This window comes from Pararge aegeria, chromosome 21 (genome assembly GCF_905163445.1).
Source record: "Pararge aegeria chromosome 21, ilParAegt1.1, whole genome shotgun sequence".
Lineage (NCBI taxonomy): Eukaryota > Metazoa > Arthropoda > Insecta > Lepidoptera > Nymphalidae > Pararge > Pararge aegeria.
Window position 1 is genome coordinate 12,647,055 of NC_053200.1, and position 12,943 is coordinate 12,659,997.

At 35.4% G+C, this 12,943-nt stretch overlaps 1 protein-coding gene across 1 annotated transcript; it reads left to right on the forward strand.

Moving 5' to 3' along the window:
- Positions 1–1,305: 1,305 nt before the first annotated feature.
- LOC120633531 (ionotropic receptor 75a-like) lies at positions 1,306–6,513 on the forward strand. Its single transcript, XM_039903764.1, has 6 exons — positions 1,306–2,311; positions 2,405–2,572; positions 2,967–3,193; positions 3,284–3,495; positions 5,065–5,336; positions 6,080–6,513. The coding sequence occupies exons 1-6, from the start codon at positions 1,641–1,643 to the stop codon at positions 6,309–6,311; spliced, it is 1,782 nt and encodes a 593-aa protein (XP_039759698.1). The 5' UTR covers positions 1,306–1,640; the 3' UTR covers positions 6,312–6,513.
- Positions 6,514–12,943: the final 6,430 nt, after the last annotated feature.

Genomic DNA, 12,943 nt, shown 5'->3' on the forward strand with positions numbered 1-12,943 from the left:
AAATTATTTCTTCATTAAGGGCCCGCCGATTTCACCTACTGGTAGAACCACATTATACCACTATATATTCGGTCAGTAGGAAAACGAATATATGGGCGGCAGAGGCGTAAATAACAAATTTCTAATGGTTCTTTAAAATACATATTTTCTTCTGAAACCAATACTCGACTGAATCGACTTTAGAGAGCCGCGTCTTTAGCGATATCTCGAGAATTCCGAGACCAACCAAAGTTGACGTGATAAGTAAAGTATTTCGCTGCTTTTTTATCATCTGAAATAAACCATATTGTATTTTAAAGCTAAAAAATGTCTATTTCGTTACAATTTTCAATATTTTTAATAATTTCTTATTCAATGAAAAAAATGGAGTAGGTGTAATCGATGAGACTATTAGGACTTCTTGTGGCTCAGATTCGCCTGGTCCCTGGCTTTACGTCGACCGGTTGCGATCTATTGTGACGCCGCTGTCTAGATCTCTCCGAAAGTATTGGTTCCCGCCAGGATCAGCAGCAGTTTGCTTGCTGGAAGAACTTAATCATCTTCTGGTTATCTTAAATTTGGTTGGTTGTCTTAAATCTGAAAGTGGTACATTAGTAAAGAACTAACAAACATCCATTCATCCATAAAAACATTTGCATTAATAATATTACAGAAGGGTAGTTCTAGGTACTATTGAATGAATGAAATACACTCCAAATAAAAAAAGAAAAAAACAAGCATTTGAAAAAAAAAATAGGTACAATAGGCGGCCTTTTCGCTTAAAAGCGATCTCTAACAGGCGACCTACGAAATTAAATTGAGTACATGAAGTTATGAAGAAGGGTTACGGTGTATACAAAGTAATACTTAAATAATTTATATATGTAGAAATAATATATATCTTATTATTACCAACTATATTATATACACAGGCTAATTTGTTTATTTTATTCGATTCTTACCTCATTAATGCCTTAATTTAAAACTGTCACCTTCATCAATTTCTCTTTTTTGGCCGAGCAATCAATTTTGGCAATCTATTAACTGGGCCCCACGATACAGGTCACCTAGTGTGGGGTCCACAGGTTATCAATAATAAGAGGCAAATATCAATATTATGTGAGTTCAGCTTTACAAATTTAATATGTTAACCAATTCATGTGAAATTGTTTTACTTTTTGTGTTGTATTTCTTTTTCTTTCTACTATTGTATTGATATTCTGTGTAACATTTTAGTTTCAATTTTTAGTTTCAATAATAAACATAAATTAGGTACAAAAATATACATACTTAATAAAAATATATATACCTGTATGTCATGAAGAGGCCAGAAAGGAAAAAAGAATAAAAAAAATAATAGATACTATATACAATGACAGCTATCAACTTGGTCATTATTATTCAATGGCTAAAATCATAGGCCTTTGGTAACCGCAATTGTAGAACAAACCATTTGTATTAAACTTTTAAGCAACTTTTCATCAAACTGCAATCTTCGCATAATTACACATTTAACTCATCATATTCTGATGACTGTAATAACTCTTAAGCAATTTTGTTGTCATATGAAACTCGGCGAAGCAGATTAAATATTCGTTATTTCATTTGCTCTTTATTTACAACGACGATAAGATGAATTTATTTCAATTTTTGCCTCTAATATGTGGCACGTTTCGGCAATTTATTTGATTATAGGCATTTTCAAATTGAAAAATATAGAAAATGGCATTATTCTGTATTGCAACAATAATTACAATGTCGTATCAAATCAGAAAGTTTTAAACTATAACAATATCAAAGTATCGACTCTCAAATTGGATATGAGTTTTACGCATACTGGATTTAGTAAAATTGGAGTAATTTTAGACACATCGTGTGAATTTTGGAGTACAAGTTTGGGTTTTATTGACGAATCATATTTTGGGAGTTCATACATATGGTTGATTAGAACTGATGATCTCGCTTCCACAGTAGCCACTTTATCAAAGTTTCCAATAGAGATCAACTCTGACGTAATTCTTATCACTAGAAGCGGTGAAAAATATATGTTTGAATTGCACGAAGTTTATAACAAAGGGTTTTATACAAAAGGTTCTTTTGTGGTGAACCATGTAGGGCACTGGGATTCGAAATTGTATTTGAAGAAGAAGAAAAGGTATGACCTGATGGGTGTGGTTTTGAAATGCGTTGTTGTGGTGGTCGATCCTATCATAAACCAAACATTTGAACACTACTTAGAACAAACCAGACCGGAGGATTCGATAGTGGACTCACTGCATAAGCTGAAATTCTTTACGTTGGTGAAATATCTGGCGAACATATTCAATTTTAGGTATAAAATTACTATATAAGTACTAAGAATAATGAGAAATTGCTTCTAGAAAATGCTATAAATATGCATGACTTACCTACTAAATACTTCTAGCTATGAACTAAGAAGAACGAACTCGTGGGGTTACTTACGAAATGGCAGTTTTGATGGCATGGTGGGCTCCCTCCAGCGACGCGAAGCTGATATCGGCGGCACACCTATATTCTACAGATCGGACAGGGCCAAGTTTATAGATTATATTACCCCAACATGGCAATCTAGGTACTACTTACTTGTCTTATAGAAATTGAATCTTGTTAAGTTTTTTATCGTCTTTTAGTGGGTAGTTTAATTTTCTTTCTTTTTTTATCCTATGTAACATAAAAATCATAACTTTGGCACACAAATTACACTTAATCAATTTTAGCTTGTCCTTTAGTTATATAGGGTTAGGTCTCTGCAAGAAATGTAGTGTTATGTTACGCGAAAGTTATACGCTTCTTTATATCGCGATATCAAATGCAGAACGAGGTATCCAAAATACCTCGTTTATAACAAAAATAGTTTATGCCCGACTCCTTGCATATGCCCCTGAGTACTTATTCAGACAAAGTTTACTTAATTTAAAAATCAGAAGTGGGATACCCAATTTTAATGCATCTTTACTGTATGGCAGGCCATGTTTCATTCTACGCCATCCAAAGTACCCCGGTGGCTTCTCAACGATATACACTCGTCCGCTGACAGATATAGTGTGGTACTGCATCATAGGTATCCTGGCTGCGATTGGAGTTACGCTAGGTGTTATGCTAAAGCTCAAAATTTTGAGAGAACCTGGCGATGATGGGGACTCCTCGACCTCCATGGCGTTTATTTTTATTTTTAGTGCGGTTAGCCAGCAAGGTTTGTACATTCATTTTAGTTTTCAAATACCTATCTATATAATAACTTACTTTAGATAAAAAATATATACCAAAATATTTATTATTTAAGGTTCTACGCTTGACAGAGGTTCGTTGGCAATGAAAATCATTATATTCATGACCTTTGTGTTCTCACTGACTTTATATCAGTATTACAACGCGACTGTCGTGTCCACTCTTCTGCGTGAACCACCAAAGAGCATCAGAAATCTCAAGGATCTATTGAACAGCAACCTAAAGGCCGGAGTGGAGGATGTGTTGTATAATACAGATTACTTCAAGGTATGTGCCTTTCACATTACTTAGTCTGGTATTTTATGTTTTCGATTTAGGATCGTGATCCTGCATGCGATCAGATGCGCATCATGCGACTAGTATGTCTACCCAATACGCTATTACTACGTCTACTCTACTTTTACGCAATCAATAGAAAAAGGTCTGCATCAATGATGAGCAGGTTGCGCGGAAGCTCCAACAGTGTTTTGAAAATATTAAGCAATAAATGGTATCCCTTTATGCAGCATTGGGTTGGTATCCTCTTGAGCACTCATACACCAAGTGCTCAAGAGGGTCCTTACCTTGATTAGGAGATATGTTTGGCCTATGTTCATGAATAAAATCCCTACTAATATTATAAATGTGAATGTAAGTTTGTTTGTTACGCTTTCACGCAAAAACTACTTGACCGATCCTCATGAAACTTTGTACACATATTCTTGGAAGTGTTAGAAGTAATATAGGATACTTTTTATCCCGACATTAAGCTCCGTTCCTTTGGGAGAGGGGATGAGTGTTTAACGATTTTACACCATAACCCCGACAAATTATAACCGATTTAAATAATTATTTTTGTACTATAGAGGTTATAATATGTGTTTAATTTTGCCCAAACTGTGGTTGGAGATAGAGGACCGAACTCCTCAGCGGACAGCAGCGAACCCCTCATTTAAGGCTTAGCGATACTGAATACTTTAATTTTTTTTAGAACTACAACTAAATTGCCACATAAAAAAAAAATCAAACGCAGACGAAGTCGCGGTCAACAGCTAGTAGTTAATAATAATTGTTACTAACAATAAATAATTTTATGATCTTACTGCGATCAAAAGCTATGGAATTTTATCCGAAATAAACGTTATTTTAATATACACCTTCTTCTTTTATAATAATTGAAGGACCAAGCGGATGATCCACCTTATAGTTATTAGAATACCATCGCATATAAACAGAGCAATACTTCGCAAGGCATGCAAGAAAAATGTCATACAAATTGCCTTCCAGTCCAACCAACCTGAGCCGGCAACCACGCCCTTTAGACCGAAACACAGCAATGCTTGGCTGCAGAAATACGAATGGCGGTAGTACTTTCCCGGATAAGCTCTGTCACATAAAGATATACTACTAATAAAAATTATTCCTATCCCATGATGATTATCTCGCTTTGACAGCAATCCCACTTTGTGGTTAATGATGATAGAGTCTTAGATAGTAGTGGGTTAACCTTTTATGTTAATAGTGAGTTCCAAAGTTCACGGTCTTCTGCCGCTTAGGTCCAACAGCTTCTTGCTTCTCTAGCTACGACTAGCTCGATCTTTTTTGTCCTCCTTGTTGAGACCGGTTTTCGGTGTAGGAGGTCACAACTCCAGCACCATGCCACCATGGTGCTGGAATTGTGACCAACGACCATCTTCTACATCTTCAGCTTCACGACTCTTTAAGCTATGTACCTATAGGTATCTTTTGTTCTTCTATGAATCTTTTATTAGTGATTTGATCATGCAGAGCTCAGCTGCGCGTAAGTAATCGATGCTTCAATCACCAGTAACTTTCTTGTTCCATTTTTTTTTCAAGCGCACAACAGATCCAGTGGCATTGGAACTGTACCACCAGAAGATAGCCACAAGTCGCCATTACAACTTCTTCACGCCGGAGCAAGGAATGTCGCTGGTCAAAGCCGGCGGATTCGCGTTCCACGTAGACAGCGTTACAGCTTACCGGATCATGAAGAGGACTTTCAGCGAGCGGGAGATATGTGACGCTCATGAGATACAGCTGTATCCTCCGCAAACCATGGCGGCAGCTTTGACGAAACACTCGCCTTACAGGGAACATGTTGCTGTTGGGTAAGCGATTTTACTACCTGATTCAAACGCAAGACCAAGTAGGTTTGTAGAATATTATAGTTTTTCGGTTTATTTTTATAGGTATACATCCGTATAGAGATGTATCAAAACGATTTATATTTTAATAGCATACACCATTGTCGCCGATGAAACACCTAAGCAGTTGCATTCAGAGTCTTAATAAAATACCTAGACCTAGATCTAGGTATATCGATACTTTTTGGCTTTTCCTGCATCCCGAAGACAACGTTATTCCTAACATCTTGTTCAGGCTGGCTGGGTGACTGGTTCAATAAATAAATTTAGTTCAAACTTAGCCGATGGAACGAATACGATTTGTATTCCGTAAGACTGCTTGCTTTCCATGCCGACAAAAGGACCTAATTTGTGTTGACGGAAGCATTTCAGCTAGGATTGCTAAATGGACATAAATATGTTATATTATACTAGATGTTGCCCGTGGTATTTTAAAAATCCGGCAGCAACCTATAATTTTCCGGGATAAGAGTATCCTATACATCTAACCAAATGCAAGCTATTTCTACGCAAAATTTCGCTCAGATCAGTGGAGCTATGACAACAATTTTTTAAATCTCCCGGGATCGTCAGCCAGGTTAAGCAGTTATGCAATCTACATAATATGTGCCATCAAGATATAATTTTAGTATCAATAGGTACCTAGGTAACCTGCCATATATATTGGGTAAGGCAAAGGTATAAGGACTTTCCTATTTTTTTTCCAGGATTCGCAAGATTTACGAAGCAGGATTGATGCATAGACTAAAGTCTATATGGGACGAGCCGAAACCACCATGCGTTCATACTCCCGACACCAGCATCTTCAACGTGACGCTGAGGGAGTTTTCAAGTGCTCTCATCCTACTGGCTTTTGGTATTGCACTAGCAATTGTTATTCTGATGGGAGAGATAGCCTTTTACAAGTACAAAGAAGTACCTATTGAATTCAGACATTAATGATCACGATACACTAATCATGTTCACTCGTATCTTTTATTCACACCGTTTCATTAGGTACTTACTAGAAGCGTCGCGTTGGGAAGTTGTATTATGTTATAGTACAACGAAATGTTACTGTTTGAATATGATAAATTGTTATTGTATTGTGTAGGTCATTAATGTATAGTAGGAATAAATACAGGTTCCTCACCCTTCTCCCTTATTGTGTTGTTAAATAAAATGTTTTATAAGCAGAATAATAATGTAGAGTAAAGTAAATAAAAGATGAAATCCATCTGTCTGTTTATTTATTTTGAGTACATAACTTTTCTTTTAAAAACACATTTACAATCATGTGATTCGGTGAAAAATTACAAAGATCGTCCTTATATTTAACTCGAGGCTCTCTCATACATTATTTCACTCTTACTCTTTGATAATGCTTCTACAATTACTTAAGTGTTTCGTAAATGGGCTATAGATTTTGCCTTTTCTTGAAATGTGGCTAAGTCAGCAAAGCAACTATAATATCATAGATTTAATATATTATAGTAATGTATAATGCAACATAATATAGCAACACAAATGAATCTAGAAAATGCTTTAAAAAATCTAGCCCGTTTATAAGCGTTTTACACATAGTTGCAACTTGCAGTATTTAAATTTAATAAAATATTTTGCGTATTTATAATGGTAATAATGGTAGTAAATATAATATAAAAAATACTACTTCGTACTTGTAATACATGAATAACGGATTTTTTGGAAATATTTAATTTTAGAAATGGTAAAACGCCTCTCCTGCGTCTGCGATGACGTGCAAAATTCCGTTTTGCGTGCGACCAATCACAAAATTAGACGTGGTCTTGTGTGATTGGTCGTAAATTTGCAAGCCACCGTGACTTGAAATTATCAGAGAATGTATTATACTCTCTGGCAAAAGTTTTGCGTTTTGAATATTCAATAAAATCGGCCAAGCAAATTTGATTCCAAGCTCGTGGCCAAATGTCTGCAATAAATAAACAGGTCCACCCACCTTCTAAAAGGTGGTAATAGTGTCTCATACTTTCTGTGGCATGCAGTATTTTTATTGGCTGTGAAATGGTGATAGCAAAACAAAAACCGACTAAGTTTGTTGTCGACTTCTTCAAGAAGAAGGCCGCGTTTGGAACCTTTCTAGCTTAAGATTGAAACACAGTTAACGAATGTTATCATCATCCACCTCAGAATAATGTTAACAAATATGTGTGAGCGTTTCATATGTGCCTGTAAAAGGCCTATATGAATAAAGATTTTTGATTTGAATTTAGATTTGTCAATTAAATTTAGAGTTTTATGTACAAGAATAAATCTGTAAATAACACTTACACTAAATTGACAGCACTACTTTTAGACCCTCAACAGAGAGTTCGAATAAAATCAGCAGGGTGATTCCGTGTCTCGCGACAGACGTAAATCTTGCAACCACTGCTGTCAAACGTCACTTTTGTATGTTTATTGTATGGAAAAGTGACGTTTGACAGCAGTTACTGCAAAATTTACGCCTGTCACGAGATACGTCATCACCCTGCCGGCTTCAGATTAGCCATTTTCTTTTGAATGTCAAAATATTTGACGGAAAGAGATAATAGTTTAGTAAAGCCGTAAGCGAGAAAGGTCGGCTCAGTTTGACATTGTTTGGCTGTCCCGTTATTATTCAGATCTTTGCTGTTATTTGACTCCACCTTTAATGGTAATACAAATTTAACAGATTACAGTTTTTCCTAATATTAGAAAAATTCATGGTTATTTATTAATTCAGTCAGTAAAACCTTACCACCCAGCTATTTAACGTGTTGGTAAAAATGCATAGAAACCGAATATAGACCTATAGTCTTCAATACTGGTATAACGCTTTCATCTTAAGATCCAATTTTTATGCAATCAAAGTTACTTTTGAATATCGAAACTGAAACGATAGAGAAAAATGAGACTTATAACTCCGATTTTAAGCTTATATTCCTGAAGACTTCTACACTGCTCTTGGTAGAATATTAGCAAAACAAAACCAGTGCTATTTATGTACTATTGAATTACCGACTGTAACACGAGTAACATAAGATTCTATTTTCTTTGACGTTATATTGTTTCGATAATGAAAACTGCACGATTTATCATCACCCTCTGCCTTATCATGCAAAATGGACATACACTTGATAGAGAGTTTATGAGCATAGACACCACGCTGCTCCAATATGAGTTGGTGGACTTTGAGCGATTATTATGACATTAGTGATAATAATAACCGAGGCGCGGCCAGTTCCTTACTCCAGGCTAATACTGAGAATTTTTAAAAGAATAACTTAATACTAATCATTTTTCTTTCTTTCTTTAACCATAACAATATTGTTACAATAATGTTTGAGTATTGGAATTAGATTGAGCTCTTACGATACCAAATAAATAGCTAATAAGTTTAAGCCACTGAATAAGTAATCGCAGGTAGAAAAAAATAGGTAGGAAATCTCACACTTTGGCATCCCGGTGGACACCAAGTTTAATTGGAAGCATACAGTTTCGAGTATTGTAATCTGATTGCGCTCTTTCGATACCATATACATCGTTAATAATTTCAAGCAACCGAATAAGTAATCGTAGGTAGAAAAACTCACACTTGGGCCTGTCTATAGCCTAGCCCAGTGGTTCCCAACCTTGTTCCTAGCCAATGGCGCACAAAAAAATTGTTGAGGCGCCCGCGCTTTAACCTAGTTAAATTAGATAGGTACTTGTTTGTTATGCATATAAGCGTAAGAAATAAAACATCCTCATTATGAAACTAATGGAATCATAGCACAGAATTCAGAACATACAGAATCCTCATTCAGCAATAATTGTATGCAGTGAATGGTGTCCAAGCACATTGAAAGCGCCCCGCGTGTTTTCCCCATTTTATTGTAATCATTTAGAACATTAGAGGTAAAATAATTACTGTCAAGTGTCAACTGCTAAATGGAATGAAGTGTCTAACCGCTTGTTGGAGAAACACAACTAAAGTGGAGTGGTGTTTGATGCTTCATTATAAGTCGTGTACACGGATTCTGTATGTTCTGAATTTTGTGCATAATAGATAATAAATTTAATCAAAGATTTAAGTTAACATTAGTATGGCTAGGCTTGGTGATCTCCACACAATTTTACAAAGTGTGGAACAAACCCGTGATGCTGTCGCACAAAAACTACAAAAAAATTTTTTTTTTGGTATTTTTGAAGTATCGCATTGCGGTGCATCTCTGTACTATCTACGCGCCAAGGTTGGGAAGCCCTGGTCTGGTACAATGTCAGCATTTATCACGAGATCAAATGTGTCCAACGATCTGTTTATACAGTGCCGATACACTTGTCACTTGCGGTCCAATGGACTACAAAGCGTAACAACTTTGCAACGTCTTAGCATTCTGTACATTATTGTGTATTAAATTGAGGTTATTTTCCCACTACAAGTTAGCCCGTGTCTGCAATCTTACCTGATTGCAAGTGATGATGCAGTCTAAGATGGTAGCGGGCTAACCTGTTAGGGAGTATGCCAGTTATATTTAAACCCCTGATCGGTTTTACGCAACATTGTACCGGAACGTCTTTTTCGGTTGGGTGGTAACTAGCCACGGCCGAAGCCACCAGGCCAGACAAAAGAAAATCCAGAAATAATAAATTCCCTAATCACCCCTGCCGGGAATCGAACTCGGAATCTCCAGCTTGAAACCGTAGCGCTCACATTTGCGCCAGGGAGGTTCTTCTATCAAAATTAACTAAATATTGTTATTGTACATCATTTATTAAAATCGTTTCTCTCCAATTCACATACATTACCATTTATACAAATATAATTCAAGAATTATTCAATATAGCCGCAATTAAACATGTAAAAAGTCTCTTGAGGTATACAATTCGACCTGGAATTGTTTACAAAGAAAATAACCCGACGTGTGTATCGAATAGAAGCTGCATAAAATGTAAACAGTAAATAGTTCAATTTTACTTTTACTGCGTATAGACCATTGAATCGAGTACATTTTGTACTCAAAATGCTTTCTTTCGCTAAGTTATGGCATTCACGCCGCAATCTAATTGCGGGTAATTTTTCTATTTCTTATTTCAATGTAAATAAAACCGGAAACGATGTAATTTGCCATCCCACAATACACCATGTCCTGGACCATAGAAATCTTAATAAAAAAGGCACAAGAAATGTTTTTTAGTACTTTAAGTATACAAAACACTTGTCGCCGATTCATTACGCGTATGCGCACGCACCGGAGTCATACATTTCTGTTTTTTATAACAGCGTACATTATTTGTTTTAAAGCGTAAGAGGCAATGTAGTTTAAAACTTACAATAATGTCGCTAGCAGTTACAAATGTTTTGTAAAAATTCGAGTGCTCTTAGTCTTGTTCGCGGCGACAACATTTCTAGTGTCATGCTATTAAGATTTCCATGGACCATTTGGTCGGATTCAAAAGCGAGCAAAGTTGTTTATGACCCAAAATTGACTTGCACCTTGGGCTCGCTAGATCACCAAAGAGTTCTTTTTTTTTTTTTTTTTATATTTTTATTGTTCAATTGTCAAAAAAACATAGGTACAAGATACATTACATCTGCACAATAGGTATAACTTATATTAATGTTATAATTTTACCTGTGTATTCCATAGACAACTAGCAAATTAGATTCTATAGAATATACAAAGAATACTATGGTGAAAACCGCATCAAAATCTTCTTCTTGGTGTTGGTACCGTCGTAAAAACCAATTTTATCTGAATGCATATTCCATAATAAATATTCTCTCTCGTAATAGTGCGATATAAGTATGTCAGTGTAAAGTGAAACTTAATTTTTTTGTTTTCAAGTTCGAATTCGTCTACAATTCTACAGTCAGTACTTCTGACAGAACGTTTGTATATCAAAAGTTTGTGACTTAATTTGCGACTTTAAATTGAGTGACAAAAGGTCAACGCCACGTGGCGTTTTGTAGGTTGGCTTAAAAAAATAAACTATCTGTTGTTTACATTTTTTGTGTAGATTCTATCGATACAACATAGTATTATGCATTGAATAACGCAGCGTTTGGAATCCTAGGTCCATAAACCGCGGGAGCCGTAATAGTTTCACGGTGGCAAATCATAGCCTTATTGCTAGAAAAATAAGTTTGAATTTAGTTATTTATGCAACTGTTGTAAATAACATGGGGTATTAAAACGCAAACGTGTTTCAACAGTTGCATACAAGACTTCATCTAAGTTCATAGGAATCCTGTATAAAAAATTCGGAAACAGCGTAATTACTGCTAAAAATAAAGTTTTTTATAGTATTTCAGTCTAGAAAATGAATGTATAATAGCAAAATTAAAAAGCTTCTAATTTCGTACAGAATTTTATACGTGACTCTTTGGCACTAGTGAAATGTACCTTTGTAGAGGATTATTTATGAGCCCTGTTTATTGCTCTTCGTGTATCAAGATGGTTTGTGTTAGGCCCATAATTATACATTAAGCTATGTTACATCGAGCTAAGAGCAGGTTCTCAAGTTTGGTCTTGCATATATTGAGCGATGCTTGAGAACCTGTTTTTAGCTAGACTTTATTAATGCACGCATTTTGCAATATTTCACAGCCGCCTTTAACAAGGTTTAAGAGTGAGTTTACTCAAGGGAGGTTAAAGGAAATGTGATGGAGTAGTCCAATCAGATCATTGGGAGTAACCGGGAGCAAAAAGGGAAGGGAGGGAAAAAAGGCAAGGGAAAAATTTGTATTTTTTTTGTTTTTTTTGTTTTAATTTATCGTGACATTTTAAATGATTTTTCATGCTAATATTTCGGAAATGTTTGTTTTATTTATATTTCACTGTTATTTTTATTAAAGGTTTAATTAATTTTATAAAAATTGTATGTTTTAAATAATAAATAAATAAATATAATCGACAATACACACATCGCCATCTTGCCCCAAAGTAAGCGTAGCTTGTGTTATGGGTACGAAGATGACTGATGAATATTTTTATGAATAATATACATATAAACACCCAGACACTGAAAACCATTCATGCTCAACACACAAACATTTTCCAGTAGTGGGAATCAAACCCACGGCCTTGGACTCAGAAAGCAGGGTCGCTGCCCACTGCGCCAGGCGGCAGTCATGTTTTATGTTATCTCATATGATAATTACATCACCGTATCAGTAATAGCCTAAAGTGCTTATATTAGGCCTACTTGAAATAAATGAATTTTGAATTTTATGAAGTTACTGTGATTCTACAATAATTTTATCACATAAACTCCCAATAATCTGATTGGTTCATTACTGTATTAACATCTCGTTATCGGAGGCTTACATGGCGTGTGTAAAATTTTGCAATAATTTGATTACGAGGGTAGTTACGTAAAACATTGCGTAGAGTGATATTATGGTCGAGCGCGAGCCTTTAAACATGGTCACTTGGAAAGGGGGTAATAGAAAATAACCTATAAAGGGTTAAATAAAAAAAAAACCGAGGCTGTGAGCTTTTTTAATTAACCCTATATATATAAATATAGTGAAATTATCACTACTTTTAAGAGAAATTATTTTAATCATGTAACGTATACTGCAGTTTTCATATAAAAGTTACCTAAAT